This window comes from Melanotaenia boesemani, chromosome 14 (assembly GCF_017639745.1).
Source record: "Melanotaenia boesemani isolate fMelBoe1 chromosome 14, fMelBoe1.pri, whole genome shotgun sequence".
Lineage (NCBI taxonomy): Eukaryota > Metazoa > Chordata > Actinopteri > Atheriniformes > Melanotaeniidae > Melanotaenia > Melanotaenia boesemani.
Window position 1 is genome coordinate 26685057 of NC_055695.1, and position 16687 is coordinate 26701743.

The 16687-nt window shown below is 40.3% G+C and overlaps 2 protein-coding genes across 3 annotated transcripts; one reads left to right on the plus strand and one right to left on the minus strand.

Moving 5' to 3' along the window:
- The first annotated feature begins 259 nt into the window (after positions 1-259).
- On the plus strand, positions 260-4896 carry LOC121653083 (voltage-dependent T-type calcium channel subunit alpha-1H-like). Its single transcript, XM_042006296.1, has 12 exons — positions 260-268; positions 495-620; positions 1395-1484; positions 1760-1958; positions 2111-2259; positions 2363-2472; positions 2549-2682; positions 2817-2875; positions 3243-3321; positions 3485-3606; positions 3951-4109; positions 4409-4896. Exons 1-12 carry the CDS (start codon positions 260-262, stop codon positions 4526-4528), a joined length of 1356 nt encoding a protein of 451 aa, XP_041862230.1. The 3' UTR covers positions 4529-4896.
- Positions 4897-6404: 1508 nt separating this feature from the next.
- pak2b (p21 protein (Cdc42/Rac)-activated kinase 2b) lies at positions 6405-16411 on the minus strand. 2 transcript variants are annotated; one of them, XM_042006341.1, is made up of 16 exons: positions 16393-16411; positions 16223-16282; positions 15028-15360; positions 14801-14907; positions 14552-14702; positions 14362-14393; positions 14168-14281; positions 13306-13438; positions 13161-13224; positions 11091-11139; positions 10609-10721; positions 10344-10461; positions 10113-10212; positions 9811-10007; positions 7419-7556; positions 6405-7297 (listed from the first exon to the last, which is right to left on the minus strand). In XM_042006341.1, exons 3-16 carry the CDS (start codon positions 15212-15214, stop codon positions 7211-7213), a joined length of 1590 nt encoding a protein of 529 aa, XP_041862275.1. In that variant the 5' UTR covers positions 15215-15360; positions 16223-16282; positions 16393-16411; the 3' UTR covers positions 6405-7210. The 2 variants fall into 2 exon arrangements, with proteins under 2 accessions (XP_041862275.1, XP_041862276.1); XM_042006342.1 differs by lacking the exons at positions 16223-16282; positions 16393-16411 and adding an exon at positions 15830-16182.
- Positions 16412-16687: the final 276 nt, after the last annotated feature.

Genomic DNA, 16687 nt, shown 5'->3' on the forward strand with positions numbered 1-16687 from the left:
AGCGATCGCGAGGTCTGCTTCAGTATGCCGTGCACACGCACTTATCCCAACTATCTTCACCTGGCTTAACATAGCCGCACCTTCTCATCCTGGCTCAGCAAACGTGCAACCAATTAAGCCAGGATAGGCCGCGCAAGCTAGGTCAAGCTGGGCTTGCTTAATTATCCTGGATTTCTTTATTCTGGTTTCGTGCAATACCCCTCTGGACATCATCATCAGCTTGCTTTCCGTCATCAGCATTGTTGTCACCCAGTTAAGGATGACAAACGTCATTCCTTTCAATCCCAGCATACTAAGAGCCTGTAGAATCCTCAGGCTCTCTCAAGGTAAGGGGGACACATAGCTTTTATCTTTTTTTTTTTTTTTTTTTTTTGTCTTGGCTCTGGCTAACACTTAGCCAGGCACTCACAGTTACCACTCAGACATGTACCTATTTATGGAAATAACAGAGATGCCTTCAGGTAAAAATAAAACTACTCTCACTCTGTCTGTAGTTGTTTAAAGGGAAGTTCTTCTACTGTGTGGGTGAGGACTTAAACAACATTGTCAACAAATCTGACTGTCTGTCAGCCAACTACCACTGGGAGCGGAAGGAGTACAACTTCGACAGCCTGCTACAGGTATAGATTGACATTCAGTGATCCCTGACTGGAAATGGGTAAAGGATGCAAGTTAGTACTAATGCCATCTGGAAATACAGTCAAACTTGAACTTCATCTATAAACCAACCCGCCAGTCTGTTTAGACATGAGACACCTCACTGAAGAGACGTTTCCTGCATCTATGTCATGTGGGTCTCCTTGACTGAAATGCCCTTTTCAGAGCCCAGCAGCAGGTTCTGAGAATCTGATCAATTATTGTAATCCATAGTTGCCCAAATTTGACCAATTTTATACACAAAAACCAATTCTTTGAACATTCTGACACTAAAAGAGATTTTTTTCATTGGAAAATGTATCAGGGGAAAATTTATTTTATGGACAAGGACAACACTCCTCACAAGATCTGGCAACACATCTATCTCCTAGCAAATTAATGAATATATAAATTGAACCCAGATACGTAAGGTTCCTTAAATTTTAACATTTGCCATTTTACTTATACTGATACAAGCATAGAACCAAAATTCAGATTTATTTTTTTTATTATCAATCCACACTACATTTACAAGACTTAGAACATAACTCATTGCTATTTTGTACCTTTATCACAGCTTGAAATGTGTCCTGTTGTCTTTTCAAGGGATTGCTTATTTCAGTGATTGCTTATTTCAGTATTTCCCTGAATATAATAAGTACCTTTTGTAATACTTTATGATCATATTATTTTTTTATCATTATTTCCTGCAAAGTTAGTGTATGTTGACCAGTCAGTTATTTCTGTTTTCCATTTAGGCTATGCTTACCCTCTTTGTGATGTACACCAAGGATGGCTGGGTTAACATCATGTATGATGGACTGGATGCTGTAGGAGTTGACCAGCAGGTATTTTATACAATCATCATGTCCAGTGATCAGTGCAAATTGTCATCTAGTACTCATCACCATTAGAATCAGTCAATAAAAGGAAAAGAGACCATCTCTTGTGTCTCCAGTGCCTTTTCTGATTGCAAATACTTGGACCAGAAATTGCTGTTGGATTAATTTCTTTTAAAGGGGCTCTATTGTTTAAAAAATTATATAGGAGTGCAGTCAAAATCTAACCCTGACTTGGGGTTACCACATTAACCCTGACTATCTCTTCCCCCATTAACTTACAGCCCATTAAGAACTACAACAAATGGATTCTGCTTTATTTCCTCTCCTTCATGATGATGAGCTTCGTCTTGTTGGACATGTTCATCGGTGTAATGGTCCAGACCTTTCACCAATGTCAGCTGATCCAGACACAAGAGGATGAAGAGTTGAGAAACGAAGAACATCTGAGTGGAAGCCAGGGGACTGAAGGGGAGTCACCTGGTAAGGCCAAACAGCTGGTTTAGCTGAGAAGCAGGTGGTATTTTTTTATGTCTATAGATAATAGCATCTCTGAATGTGTCAAGTGTTGCATATTTCCTGTTTTTGCATATTTAAATTTTTTTGTCATTTACATGCTGGCTTGTTTGTTTTAGAGCGCGAGCAAACGCCATCTTTTGAAGGTTCCTGGATGTGGTACCTTTTATATAAGATATGTACCAGTAGAGCCCTGGAACTCTCAGTGACTGTCATCGTTATCATCAATGTTTTGCTGATGGGGGTCGAACACTATAACCAGCCAGAGGTAACACACACATGCACACACTCACCGTAGACAGTTCAAAGTCTGATTTAACATCAACCCTTTGACATGGTTGTAACAATGATGTGTGTGTGTGTTATTTTAGGTCATAAACAAAGTCATTGACTGCTTCAACTATGTGTTCATGATCATCATGATCACTGAGGTTCTACTGAAACTTGTGGTGTTGGGTGTAGTGACATTCATAAAAGACTGGTAATATATTAGAAAGAGTAGCGTCGCTGTTCTCTTTTCTTATGCTCTAAGTCCCTGACAATGTTTGTGTGTTCAGCTGGAACCTCCTGGACATCATCATCATCTTGCTTTCCATCGTCAGCATGGCTCTAACCCAGTTAAGGATGACAAACGTCATTCCTTTCAATCCCAGCATACTAAGAGCCTGTAGAATCCTCAGGCTCTCTCAAGGTTCACACACACAGGCACTGAACAATGAGAACTTTGTTTTACTATTCATTATGAAGGTCTGTTTATGTGTGTGTATACATGTACATAAACATGAATATTTTCTCAACAACAACAACTCCTGTGTTTCTTGCTAGTGCTGAAGGCCAAAACACTAAGAATCCTGCTCAAAACCATTAACAAGACTCTGTCTCAGGTAAAAAAAAAACACTGTTTATTAAGGTCACATGGCTGTTATGTGTGAACTCTTCTATCTTGTTCAGGAATTTGTATTTAAGCTGATGAATCCCAGCAAACGAGGACAGAAGAAAAAAGCAGACACAAAGAGAACTGCCAACCATTGTCCTCCGTGTTTAGTTTCACTCTGGCTTTGCCTTTTCTGTACTTAGGCTTATACAAGTTGCCCTGCATTTGCACAAATAATGAGAAATTTTCATGTACTTTGGAACCAAGGTTTAAAAATGTTGCAGTCTTCCTTTAAGGTGCACAAAATACTTTGAAAATTTAGCTTCTGGGTTTTTTGGTTTGGTAACCAGAGAATTTAACATATGCTTTTGTTCCAGGTTTGGAATATCTGTCTTCTTTCCCTGGTAATCATCTTTATCTTCGGTGTGCTGGGAGTGGAGCTCTTTGGCGAGTTAGGTCAGTGACACTACTGACATGAAACAGCACAAAAATATGGACACGCTGCTGGATCCAGTGGCTGATTTCGTATTTGCACTGACATTGTAGAGCAGAAGATGCGTTACTCAAACAGAAAAATCATCTTGTGGATATCTGCTTTGCTTGTTTCTGTGTCGATCAGAATGTTCTCCTGATTATCCGTGTCTGGGGTTACATCGGAACAGCAACTTCCATAACGTCCCCATGGCTATGCTCACACTCTACAAAGTGTGCACGGGAGACAACTGGAGTGGGATTTTGAAAGTATGAATGCTCTCACACATGCATGCATGCAAACTCCTAGTATGATGGTTTTATTTTGCTCATAGCCTGACCATCTACCATACAGTATGTTGTCACTTATAGCAAACACTTGAATTGCAGCCACTCTTTAAAATTAAAGAATAACACAAATGCACAAATAATGAGGTATTTTATGTATTTTAAACGGTATTAAAAGTTTGTTAATTGTGTTGTGTAAATTAAATATTTAGTTGTGTGTTTCACATAAATACAGTTTTGGACACTTGAGTGTTCCTGTTTTGATTAAAACTTTTAATTTTAGAAAAACTTTGTTAATAAACAAAACTTCACTCTGTGCTTTGCAGGACACAATGAGGAAATGCCGGCCTGATGACGCCAAGTGTCAGAGCTTTCTCTTCTGGGTCTCTCCCCTTTACTTTTCAAGTTTTGTCATCATTGCTCAGTTTATGTTGGCATACATTGTGATAGCATCAATCATGCAAGCCCTAAAAGACTCTGAGGAGGTATAACTGCAGTTCACACGCAAACATTTCAGGAACGGCTGTAAAGCTTTTGAGAATTTTTTTAATTTTTAAAATTTTTTTAATCCGACACACCTTCATGGCAAATTATTCTAATGGGCTTGATGAGAAAGATTTTGGTTAAATCTGTAATTGTAACGTATCAAGGTGAACCTATAAACCTTAACTTCATTGTCAAAACATTCTGATGACAGAAGCCTGTTTTTCATTCTTTACTTTTAGACTGAAATACCAATGTTCACTGAAAAAAAAAAAAAAACACTAACTTCTATCTTTCTCAGGAAGCTGAGACAGAGCTGCGCAGGCAACAAATATTTCCATCAGCAGAGGGCAATGCAGAGATCTCTACCTTGGACCAAACTGATAATCGATCCACACCATCTGATTCAATCAGCCTGTAAAATGGTAAATGTTATGTATAATCACCTATGTTGTGTAAACTGATGTAGCAAATTGAATTTTTGTGTTGAAAGATGCACCCAAATATTATTTCTGTTTTGTAAACATTTTGTTCTGACATTCCTAATCTCATGTGGGTATGATAATTTGAGATCAAGTGGGGGTGTTGACAGATGCTCTGTTATTGTTTTTGTGTTGACAGATGCACCCAAATATTATTTCTGTTTTGTAAACATGTGATCATTCATGTTTTATGTTGTTGTTTCTATTGATTTGTGAATTTGTATTCTCACCTCCTAATTTGGAGAGTTACTGGCCCAGTGTGTGACTGGACTAATGTAGTTGTGTTCAATAAAGAGCCGTTCACTCACAGCTGTTCGGATTTTGTGAGCTGAGCGACTGAGAAGCAGTTTCTGTCTCCCGTGCTTGTTTTTCATACAAGATCTTGGGAAAGGTAGGAAGGGTGTAGGAGGATGGGAGAGTGGTTGATGTGCCCTGGGTCCCGTGGTGTGTGGCTGGAACACTGGGGTGGGTGTTTGCCTGCGCTGGGTGGTCATTCGGGGTGGGGGGGCCCTCTGCCTCTGGGCTCTTGGGGCCCTGTGCTCTGACCTCCCTGGATGGCTGGTGCCTTGCGTGCCAATCTTGGCCCAACCCGGACGATTGGTGCTGATCGCTCCGGTCTCTGGGTCACCCTGGCCTGCCTCTAGCCTCCGTAGAGGCGTGTTCTCACTCATCTCGGCTCACTGCGCATTCCTAATCTGCATGCTGACACACTGTGTTGTCCAGTGGATTTATACACTTGGAGCTACTTTTGTGTAGTTTTTGTGTGTGTGTGTGTTTCTGGTACTTTGGTTGTTATTGTGATATATGTTATTGTTGCAGTCTTGGTTATTTTTTTAGGAACATCTGATGATTTTGTCAGCATAGTTTACCTGTAAAAGCTACTTTATTTTTGTCGCTTTCTTTTTTCCTACTTTCCTTTTACCTTTTACTTTTCTGCATTATTCTACTTTTTTCTGTTCTCTCTGGTCAGGTCCAGCAAGATTACATAAATTCAATAATTCAAAATAAATATGATTAATCCAACCAATCAGTCAGATTATCAAGAGGAGCTTTATACCTACAAAGCTCCTCTTGGCAAAGCAAATTTGTTTGGCACAACACAGAAGCCAAACCATAATTTTGCCTGCTACCATACTGGACAGGACAAGTTAAAAAATCTGTACATTCATTATACATTCACATCGGGAAAAGGTAAAGAGATTGGTAAAAAACTGAATACAAAGTATCATCTGGCTAAATCTAAATATTTTAAACTTCAAAGCAGAGTGCAGAACTTGTAACACAGAAACCATACATAATAAATAAATTGGGCTATCTTAGAAGCCCCATTTCCACCAATGGGTCCAGGTTGGTACGCATTTTTTGAAAAAAATTTTAACAGAGAAAAACTGGGAATGGTTCCAGATTATCTAATCTGTCCCACTTTTTTGGGACCCTTCACTAGTATCATGAAAAAGATTAATGTACTCCCAGGGTGATCATTCAGAATACAGAGTATGTGTACAATTACATGCTTCCCCCTAACAGCACCAACAGTGATACATGTTACTTGGCTAATACATCAACTTAGAAAAGAAAATGTTTCTGCACACCAATCACCTTCATACCCAGATCATAAAAGCAGAACAATTTAATTTATTTTAGTGGGCAGAGAAGATTGTTGGTTGTCCAGAGAAAAGGGACATTTAACAAATTCTTTCCCAGCCTTTTACAATTAATCAGTTTGGTGATATGGTCACTTCTCTTCAAACTATCATAGTACATAATAAACACAAGGGGGCACACTTAAGTCTTGAAAGACACAAAGGAAAGATCTCAACATACAATACTCATTTTTAATAACAACAGAGAAGAAAGTACAAACCCTGTCAATCTAACATTTTAATTGCTCGTAAGGTGCGCCTCTGGTATCAGGAGACTAATGACACGGGGAAGAACTGATACAGTAGATCTGTCAGACCCGACAGCTGAAGGTCAACACAATCACACACACGTTCATGATGACCAACGCACTGAAATGTTTCCTATAAAAACCAGTAAGAGAAATGTCCATAAAACACGGGTCAACATGGAAATGGCAAGTGTTCATTGAACGAGACATATTATAAACCAAAAGGGGGGACAGACATGAACTTCAAGTATCAAAATAACTAAGACAAAAGCTGAAAAGATCAATTACAAAGGTAGTAAAAATCATGGGAAAAGAAACATGGACACAATCAACAATACATTAGGCAACATTTTGCATTTGTTTAAGGCAGTTGATTAAAAAAAACTAAACAGAATTAGGCTTCTTCTTCATTCCAAGTTAAATACAGGCCTAGCCCTAACATGTCACCAGGAGATTTGATGTACAAAATTAACTATGCCCGACTCTGAAACTAAGCACTTAAAAGCTTGACTTGTCTTCTGACATCTGAGAGAAAATAGAGTTCATATGGACAGCGGTGGGGTTGTGCTCTCGATTTTTGGTCTTCTTCACAGTGAGGTTTGTCAGGGCTTATAAGGCTGGTGCATGAAGAGTGGCAAGTCACTCTCAGCCTATTGTCTGGCACAAAATCTAAATGGTTGGCACATATCTGTGCACAGCAATGAGAAGGCAGGGTAGCTGGATTCATCAGCTAACGATTGCCTTTCATGGCCTCCTTGGCTGCCAGGATGAGAGGTGTGAGACTGGAGAGGGGTTTCGCCAGCTTCAGGAATGGATGCTGAAACACAAGACAAAGATCGACAAATAGAAGATGGTGAGTGGGGAAAAATTAGCCAAGAGAAAATGTCATTAAAGCACAGATTTAAAAGATAAAGACGGACAAAAGCTTGATATTTAACCTGTAGGAGCTCTTTGCCTCCCCCTCTTTTCTCTACATCCATTTCCAGGCAGCGATTCAGGAAATCTCTGAAAATAGGAGACAGCTTCTCTGGATTCTGAAGCTCAGGTGTGCCATTTGTAGCTATCAGGTATAACGCCTGTGACACGGGAAGAGACCAGGGTAAAATGAACAAATTACTTTGACATGCTATTCTGAAGAAGCAACACATTTCCAGCAAGTAGATCAAGTTAAACTGGTGAAGTGAGAAATGTTTATAACCTAATATGTTTTAAAATAAAGTTTTCGCAGACTGTATATGACAAGAGGGCAACGAAGTTTGCATGGGACCATGCAGATGAAAAACTAATCCCATTATTAAAAACAGAATTATTTAAAATACTCCTAACCATAACCAACCAAAATATTAAACCAGAAAAGACAGACAGTAATAGAAGAAAAGCAACTGGGGAGAAACATGGCCGTGTAATGAAAACAACTAAAATAAACTCATTATTATTTATTCCAGCTTCTGCTTTAAATGCTAAGTGTCAATGGCTGTGAAGAACAGGACCAATTCTAATGGGACTATAAAGGCAAACTATACTACAAGCTTCAAGACTCATGGATCATCTGGTCTTTAGCTCGACTGGTTGAGCAGCCAACCCCATGCAAAGAGGCCACAGCTCCCCGGAGCAGCCGGCGCAGGCTTGAGCCCCAGCCTGGGACCCTTAGCTGCATGTCATTCCCTGCTGTTTCTGACCCCCTTTCCTGTCAAGCTATTGTTTAATAAAGGCCACTAGGGCCCAAAGATCCTTAAAAAAAAAAAAAAAAAACATGAATATTTTGGTAGCTGAATGAAAAAGAAGCTTGAGCCTGTTGCAAGGTACATTATGGCAGAAAAGGTGGCTATATCGACGTGGAAAAGAAAACTGTTTTGGAGAAGACTTCTTGTAAGAAAAAAGCTGAAGGAGAGCCGAGCAAGAGCTCTACTACTTGATAGGTAAGATAACATTATGTCTTTATGACTGTGAGAATATTCATTGGTTTCCGGCATTATGTTGTCATTTTAACACATGTCCAGCCAGCGGATCAGACGAACTGCAGGGTTAGTAATACTGTAGCGTTTGTTTTTACTGGGTTAAGTTTACCATACTGGGGACACACTACATGACTTTTTGCCACATTTTCCCTGCAGTTTCCAGTTGTGCGTATTTGGCACCAGTATCAGGCTGTCAGCGTGACAAGCTGGCGCAGAAATCTGTTAGTGTGTGATGGGGTTCAGACTCAAAGTGGCAAATCTGTCAGGGGGAACAGACTAGTGATGTGTCAGTCACGAACGATTCGTTCAGTATGAACTAATCCCTTATATAACTCGGGAGTAACGGGTCCTCTCAGTGAGCGATTCGTTCATTTTCATGAGATACCTCCTCTCGCCACATGGCAGGCAGCTGCATAAACTCAGTCAGTAGGTCAGGACAGGAAACAGAAATGATTCGTTCAGGACTCGTTCAGGTCCGTCCTCAGGTCCTCGTTCTTTTGTCACATGACAGCCAGGCTGCTCAGGCATTTGTGACAGACAGCTCGGGCTGCACGGTCTCGGTCTCGTTCATCATTCAGGCTGTTTGGCGAGCAGTACGTTCGCTCTTGGATTGGTCTCTCTAGTGCTTCTCTCTGTCACGTGACAGGCAACTCGGTCTCTGAACGGGTCTTCCTTCGTTCGTTCACAGCTCAAGCTCAGCAGTACGTTCGCTCTCGGCTCGGTCTCTTGTTTATTTGTCACGTGATAGCTACCGAGTCACTGTTGTGCTGTTAAACAATGGCAGGGAGGATGTAGGACACAAATCACTTTATTGTGGTGTGTATTTGCTTCCCTACGTTTTCACATGGTTTGAATTGCTTGTGGCATTACCAGTAGTTTTGTTGCCTTCAGTATTTACTGCTTGAGAATTGAGACTTTTTTACAACGCCACCTGCTGTAAAAATGAACGACATGATACGTTCAAGATTCGTTCACTTTACTGTTCGAGAGTAAAAGACCTGGGTTAGTGAAAAGAGTCGAACTTCGCATCACTAGAACAGACCGTGCCTGACTGCAGGTGCAGTATTTCAAACATTTTTCAAGGTGAATCTGGTAGTGTGTGGTTTACCGACTCAACTAAAGTACACACATCACCATGAGGAAAACGTTGGAGAAGGTTAGCGAATCGATGCTCCCTAGTGCTTGTGAACCCTCGGGAACAAGCATTGCACGCTTCTGTGCTTTGGAGGTGTGGCTTCGGGGGAAATCTGAAGAAAGGGGTTCGGACTTTTAAATTGTGTAATTTCAAGATGTACCTTGTTCGAACAGTTTTTCCAGGATCTCCTACCCTACCTTTAAGGACACTAAACCAGGAAGTTCAACCAATACTCACTCGTAGTGGGTTCTCATTCAGGTAAGGGGGCTCTCCTTCAACCATTTCAATGGCCATAATACCCAATGACCAAATGTCTACTTTAGGCCCATAAGCCTTTCTGGTAACCACTTCAGGAGCCATCCAGTAAGGCGTGCCCACCATGGTGCTGCGTTTGCTTTGTTCTGGAGTGATCTGGGCACAGAAGCCAAAATCGGCTGTTGGAGAAGAGAGGAAAGAAATGTATATGGTTAAAATGTGCAATGATCCATCATTTCAACCAGTCTGCTGCTTTTAGCAACCAACAGCAACCCAGTACTTACTCAGCTTCACGGAACCATCCATCCCGAGCAACACATTGTCACTCTTGATGTCCCTGTGAATGACCTGATTTGCATGGAGGAAATCCAACGCTTGTAAACACTGTAGATATGAAAACAGTAGAAAAGTGGTTGAGGAAATAGTTTTTGTTCTACCTTCCAAATAAAATGGGACTTTAATAGGATTTATTTAAAGTGAACTTCACAAAAAAAAAAAAAAAAAAAGTTGTGCACCTCTCGGCAAACAGCTGCTATCTGAGCTTCATCCATGCAGGTCTCTGTGACGACGTCTGTCAGCGAACCGCCAGCTAGATACTCCATCACCACAAAAAGCTCCTCCCCCATCAAGAAACTGGGATGGAAAGATACAGATAAAAAGTATTACATTAAGTATAAAGTTAATTCAGACATCTTTTAAAATATGTTAGAATTAAGATTACACAACCCCCTCCAGCAGATCCACAAAGCTTCAAGGCTGCAGGTTGAATTTCACTCTCACCTGTCTAAGAAGTTGACGATGTTGGGGTTCTTCAGCTCCTTCATTACTAGAATCTCATTGATGATGAGTTCCTTCTTCGGCTGCTTTTGTAAATTAATCTGCTTGATGGCAACCTGTCAGTATAAAATACCAGAGATTTACTCCATAAATGCAGGATTAATACATTTATACAGTTATCTCTAAATTATAACTTGTGATAATAATAAATAAGAATAAAAGATAGATTCATTGTTTGTTGTTTTTTTTTGTGTATGCAATACTATTTACTCTGGTTTAACAAATGGGATAATGACTTAAAGTAATGGCTGCAATGTGTCTGCTAACTTGATCACACTAAATTTTGCAGTCTCTATTAAAAACTACCACTATTTCATCATTATCACAAGACAGCTGTACAGCTACAGTTACACAGTCGACTTTGCTGTCCCCCTGGAGAGACTTTTTTTTTTTTTTACAAGTTCCCTCACTTCTTAATCCATTACCTCTTGTCCTGTGGCGACATCAATGGCTGTGAATACTGTTCCTGATGCCCTGCACAAAGAGTAAGATGAGCAGTTTATTTTGGCACATATCTTGAGAGATTATCCATTTGAAATAGTCTCCATGTCAAGTCACAGATGCACATGTGCTGTTTCAGTGTCACTTAAACTTTATGACAATGCACCAGGTAGAAGATGAAACTCTTTCACAGCAAGTGTAACACTGGTTGACAATACTGGAAAATCTACAAGTTATAAACCCTCAGATCTCAGTCAAGGAGCAACCACACAAAAGTCCTGCATTTGACTGCAGGGCTTTTGCTAGACCTGAAACTGATTATGCCCAAAAACTGGTCATACAGAGGTTCTATTAACTACTCAGTAGTGAAACAAGTTTTTACAGAACCAAATAGCACCTATTCCCTCAGTTTCGGTTCAGAGTACACCAAGTGAAAAGCCTAATGGTTTGGTTAATTTCCTTCACCAGGTGTATTCAACTAAAATCTTAAGAGGTCCAGTTAGAAACAAAATCTATATACACTACCGTTCAAAAGTTTGGGGTCACTTCCCTATTGAATCCCATGGCAAAGTGACCCCAAACTTTTGAACGGTAGTGTATATATAACCTATATAAGAAAACTGAATAACTTAAACTTTAATTAAAGTAGGACATACATGACTTGTCTCAATAAGACCTGGGGGTAAAACCTAAAACAAATAAAAACTGTCTTCTCCTATTATGAAACAGTGAAACTGATGTCCATCAGCTTCATGGATAAGAAGGTTTTTAGAGGGGCTGCATGATGAGCCCTCCAATATACTTTTCCCTACTCTTTATACTTTTTTTATGAAGTAGTATCAAATACGAAATATGTATAAAAGAAAATGACTGTTCTGTTCAGGTTTCCCGTTCTGCATCCATGGGTTATTGCTTAATTGTGGACAGCTGTGAGAGAATCAGGGGGGCTTCATAACAGGAGCAAGGTAAGCCCAAATATGCAACTACACTCAAGAAAGCAAGCCCAAAAAAGCCGCAACCCTCAACTGACGATATTTGCAAGCGACTTCATAGAAAAACGAGCCCAAAGTCTCTCATAACAGACGAGCTTGGAAACACTGCTGGCTTTCTCTGGTGCAGGCGTCGATATCTCTCCCGTTGTTTTATCTAGCTGCTTTCTTTCTCCTACCGTCTTGTTACCGGCCTCTTATACTCTCGTCTGTCTGCGCTGTAGTAGCGTCATAGGCTTAATTGGCTCAGTGTATCACGTGGGATGGCTTAACTCAAACGCAACTGGTCTGCGTGTTTCCTGACTACTTTCATGAAGACAACAAAAACTGAACCAGTTCAAATAAAACCTCCTCGTCAGATTTTATATTTTAGGTCCAGATCCATATAGGAAGGTTCTGGGGCTGGATCCTGACAATAGTCTGCTTGTTAGCGACATCTGTCCTACACAATTAAACTGGTTTTTTTTCTTTCTTTGAATTGAACTGGACTATTTTAAGTGCTAAAAAAATGCCAAAAGTACAAGTGCCATCTTTGTTTAATCTGTAGATATGCTGCAAACCGTAAAAAGTAAATGTTATACACGCACACAACTCTTCCTATTCCAAGGCACGATTTAATATCAGTATTTCAGACTGTGCAGAAATTATTAGGGATTGCTCCTTAACCGGGGGGGGTGGGGTGTATCAGGTTGCTTCTTCTGCTTCTTTGGCTAAACATTCATTTGTTTACACAAATGAAGGACAATTACTCAAAGTCACAAGTTGTAAGCTGCTTTTCGCATTCTTTGGTGAAACCAATCATACCAGCGTACCTCAAAATCAGATCAGTGTATCAGCTACAGAAAGTACGTACAAGCTGGCTGGTCTGTTGTGAACCTAACATCATCATATGGCTTTAGCACAACCCAAAACAATGTCTTGTTTGTCACATTAGACAAAGCAGGGGCATTCTTGATAATTCTCTGTTCAAGAAGTTATTTCACTTCTGCTATGTCTTCATTGAATTTGCCATGTTCTCACACATACTAGACACATTTCATATGAAAACAGTGGACGTGCACTCACCCCTGACCAATTTTTTCATATCTCGTGTACTTCTTTTTGGGATCTCCAATGCTGACTATGGTTCCTGTAAATCAGAATACACTCAGAAATCACAGTATATCTGTGATAATTCAAGTATAAAACTGCTGATTCTTTTATAACTCACTCAGTTTGTCCATGATCTCCTCATCCGTCATCTTGCCCTTCTTTTTCTGTCTGTCAGTGGCCTTGGAGGCAGCATCCCCATCTGGACACGAACTTGGAGCAGGGATGGGGTCAATAACAGACCGTGTATACACCTGCACAACATACCAAAGTAATGCTCAAAGACGCAGAAATTAAGTAGAGCTTTATGCATTAAAAAAAGTTAAATAAATTTATACCATGGTCTGGGTGAATACTCGATTCTGATTGGCTGGAGGGTGCCCATTGAAAAGTGATAATGGACACCTATAAAAGAAGTTCCAGCCAAATAGCCTTATTGTTGTAAATTATTGCGCTGACTAAACGGAAACTCTGATGCCGGTCTGCAGACGCGCCAGATCAGAGCAGCCTGCATGCTTATTAAACATGTAGGAAACTATCTGTGGACTTTGACTGTTTGAAACAAAATGTTGCATCATCCTCTGGACACATACAAACTGTAAGAGCTGAACCCGCCCCGTGAAATGTTTATGTCAGGTAACATAACTGCGGCCGACTGAGCTGCAGGTTCTGTGTCAGAGTCGGTTACCTTGGCAACGCGTCACAACGAAATAGTCCACTCAGCCGCTTCTTGTGAAAAACTTACGATTTTACTGGTAAAAAACAACATTAACGCAATAATAATTTATTTAATATTATTTTCTTTCTTAATGGACCATGTTATAAGCGGGATAATGCCCTCCGATAATGCCCTTAATTTAACATAAATTAATGGAAGACACTGAGGCGTGAACCGTCCGACGCGCCTCTTCGGGCGTTATCCCTTACATATTTCAGGATTTATCCAAAACATGACTGTTTTTCTTATGTGGAGGAAAACTTACACTCTTTGTGTGTTCTGGTCTTGGCGCCACAACAGGAGGGGGAGTTTCATCATCGTCATCATCATCGATGTCTTTGATGTTTGGAGATGAGGGTTCGGTGCCTTTTTTAGTGGGCTAATCAAATCACAGCATCACAACATTTGTAAGATAAAACATACCAAATATAAACTGCATTTTTTTTAGTTGATACTTACAGACTGAGGTCCTGGAGTGAATGCGTCTTTTTCTGTAAATTACAAGAGAAAATGCTTAACAGACACATATTACAAAGTAGTTTTTGTTTCAGGTCTATCATGCTCTTTGCACTGCCTTGTGACACCATAATTTACAGGCAACTTAACACTTACTATTTTTCTTCTACTATTTTTTAACTTTGAGTCTTACCAGAGGAAGAGAAGCTGAGGTACTTCTGTCGACCGTTGCCTGTAGAGTCGTAAAACTTAAGAACGTCAAGCACAGCCTGTGGGTTTTTCTTCTGCTCTGACTTGGTGATGTTTGAGGTCTGGAGTAGTCGAGCCCATTGCTCTGGCATACCCTACAGAAGGAAAAACAAAAAAACAGGTACGCTCACAAAGGGTTTTGGTCAATAGTTAAAAGCAGGGCATTCGGTGAGTTAAAACATGGAAAACTCACTGTGAACTCCCCTGTTACAGCATCAAAACCGACGTGTATTGTGTGTTCAAAATCTGAAGGTGGTGAGATCTCTGGCCGCTCTTTGTCTCGATCTTTCTTCCTACCACCTGCAAGTAAACAAAACTTTAATGAAATTGACCATGACACTACAAAATGCACAAACCAGGATTTAATTATTAAGTAAAGACAGAACTCATTTCTAGGTGGTACCAAATTATTTGTCAGACCTTTTTCCGCCCCAGAGAAGATTGAGATGATCTTATTGCGTTTTCTCTCCTCAGGCACAGAGGGCAGCGGTTTGGAGCTGTGATTGCCTGAGAGTGAGTCTTTGCCAGCGCTGGTGCTAAAGATGGTGCTGCCTATCCTGACTGGAGGGGCAGGCGGTTTATCCTCTGGGTCTCCGTTATCACACATTGCTAGAAGGTTGGTGCAAGTTGGTGCAGAGGAACTCAGCGGGTGAGGATGGTGAGGGTGGTAAGCACTCAGGGAGGGAGGCAGCGCTCACATCAGCATGAGATACTGAAGTGTTCATACAGGAGAAAGGAAGCACCAAGTAATACCTGCACAAAAATTAAACCATTGTGAGACTATGAAAGACCTGCAGTTAAGTTTAAAGATGCAATAAAAATAACTAAACAATCAGGAGACCCTCTCTGCAATAAATGGATTGTGGTTAAGTATGAAGAGAAAACCTGGAACAGTATTTATGGCTAGCGAGAAAATGTACATGATATGTACTCAGTCTCACCACAGCTTCTCGTAAGTCATACAGAACTTAATACGGGACGATAGGGACTGCTAAAAGAACTACCAAGAGAGTGAACAAAAGAAAGTAGCTCAGCTAAAACAAAAAACAACTGCACCAATTGGCAAGCCATCTTTCACAATATTTAGCAAGTCAATAACGCAACAGAAGCATTTTAATATCTTAAAAGTTAGAAAATAAGACTAGATAAGAAGAAAATGATAGAAGTTGCTCCCTCTCAGTTAACAGATATGAATATATGATACTTTAATGCCTCTTATTACCATTCATCGTGCCCGCATATTGATATTTAGCCGACTGTACTTAACTTTATTGGTATTTCTACCCCAACGTCTGTTCAAAATGCCCTTCAAATGAATAACAACAGGGGTGGCTAGCAAGCTAACGCTAGCATATTAACCGCTTGGCCAACAAGTGTGCTAGCTCCAAGTTACCGTTAGCCCGACATGCTATACTAGCGGCTGCTATCCTGGTACAGGGTAAAGCTTTCAGCTAACGCTAACTAGAGTCTGACAACTACACTTTCCACCAAGGAACTTTCTACTAGCAAGCAATGTTTCGCTAACAATGCATGCGCAGCTAAGAGGTGAACTATCCCGTAAAAATGTGCTTAATTCGCAAGCTAGCCGAGACGACGCAGTACCAGCGGAGCTCACCGGAGATTTCACACCAGTTCAACTTGAATAGAACTTGACTCCTGGACGGTCCTCTACGGCCTGGAAAATGTTTATAAATCCGTTAAAACCACTTCCACTGTAACACCGGGGCCTTAATAGTACACATGGAGTACAAATAAGTTAGTAAAAACGTGTCTCCAACTATTTACAGTACAACTTTTCATCTGTCTTTTTTTCGACCCTTGGATAATTCCGCTATGGCGAAGGGGAAGCGGAACTACCGACCCAGCCCTGGCCCCTTCAATAATGTTTCAAATGAATGGAGTGAGCAGACAGTGTATAACAACCCAAAATTGACAACACAGCTTATAAATGGGAATCTAATCACACGTTTTTGACCACTGAAAATATTAATCAAAGAATTAAACGTAGAATCTTATTTTTTTTTTTTTAGAAGTTCCATTAAAACCTTTTTAGTTCAACATTAGGTATGTAAACAAGTTA

Excerpts from the sequence above, each read along its gene's own strand:
- LOC121653083 (XM_042006296.1), top strand. Across the intron at positions 1,485-1,759 it reads CTGTAGGAGTTGACCAGCAG|CCCATTAAGAACTACAACAA; the intron begins GTATTTTATACA and ends ATTAACTTACAG. Across the intron at positions 4,110-4,408 it reads CCCTAAAAGACTCTGAGGAG|GAAGCTGAGACAGAGCTGCG; the intron begins GTATAACTGCAG and ends TATCTTTCTCAG.
- pak2b (XM_042006341.1), bottom strand. The coding sequence starts at position 15,214 with ATGTGTGATAACGGAGACCCAGAGGATAAACCGCCTGCCCCTCCAGTC. Across the intron at positions 10,008-10,112 it reads GGATGGTTCCGTGAAGCTGA|CCGATTTTGGCTTCTGTGCC; the intron begins GTAAGTACTGGG and ends CTTCTCCAACAG. Across the intron at positions 7,557-9,810 it reads TGAATGAGAACCCACTACGA|GCGTTATACCTGATAGCTAC; the intron begins GTGAGTATTGGT and ends CCCGTGTCACAG.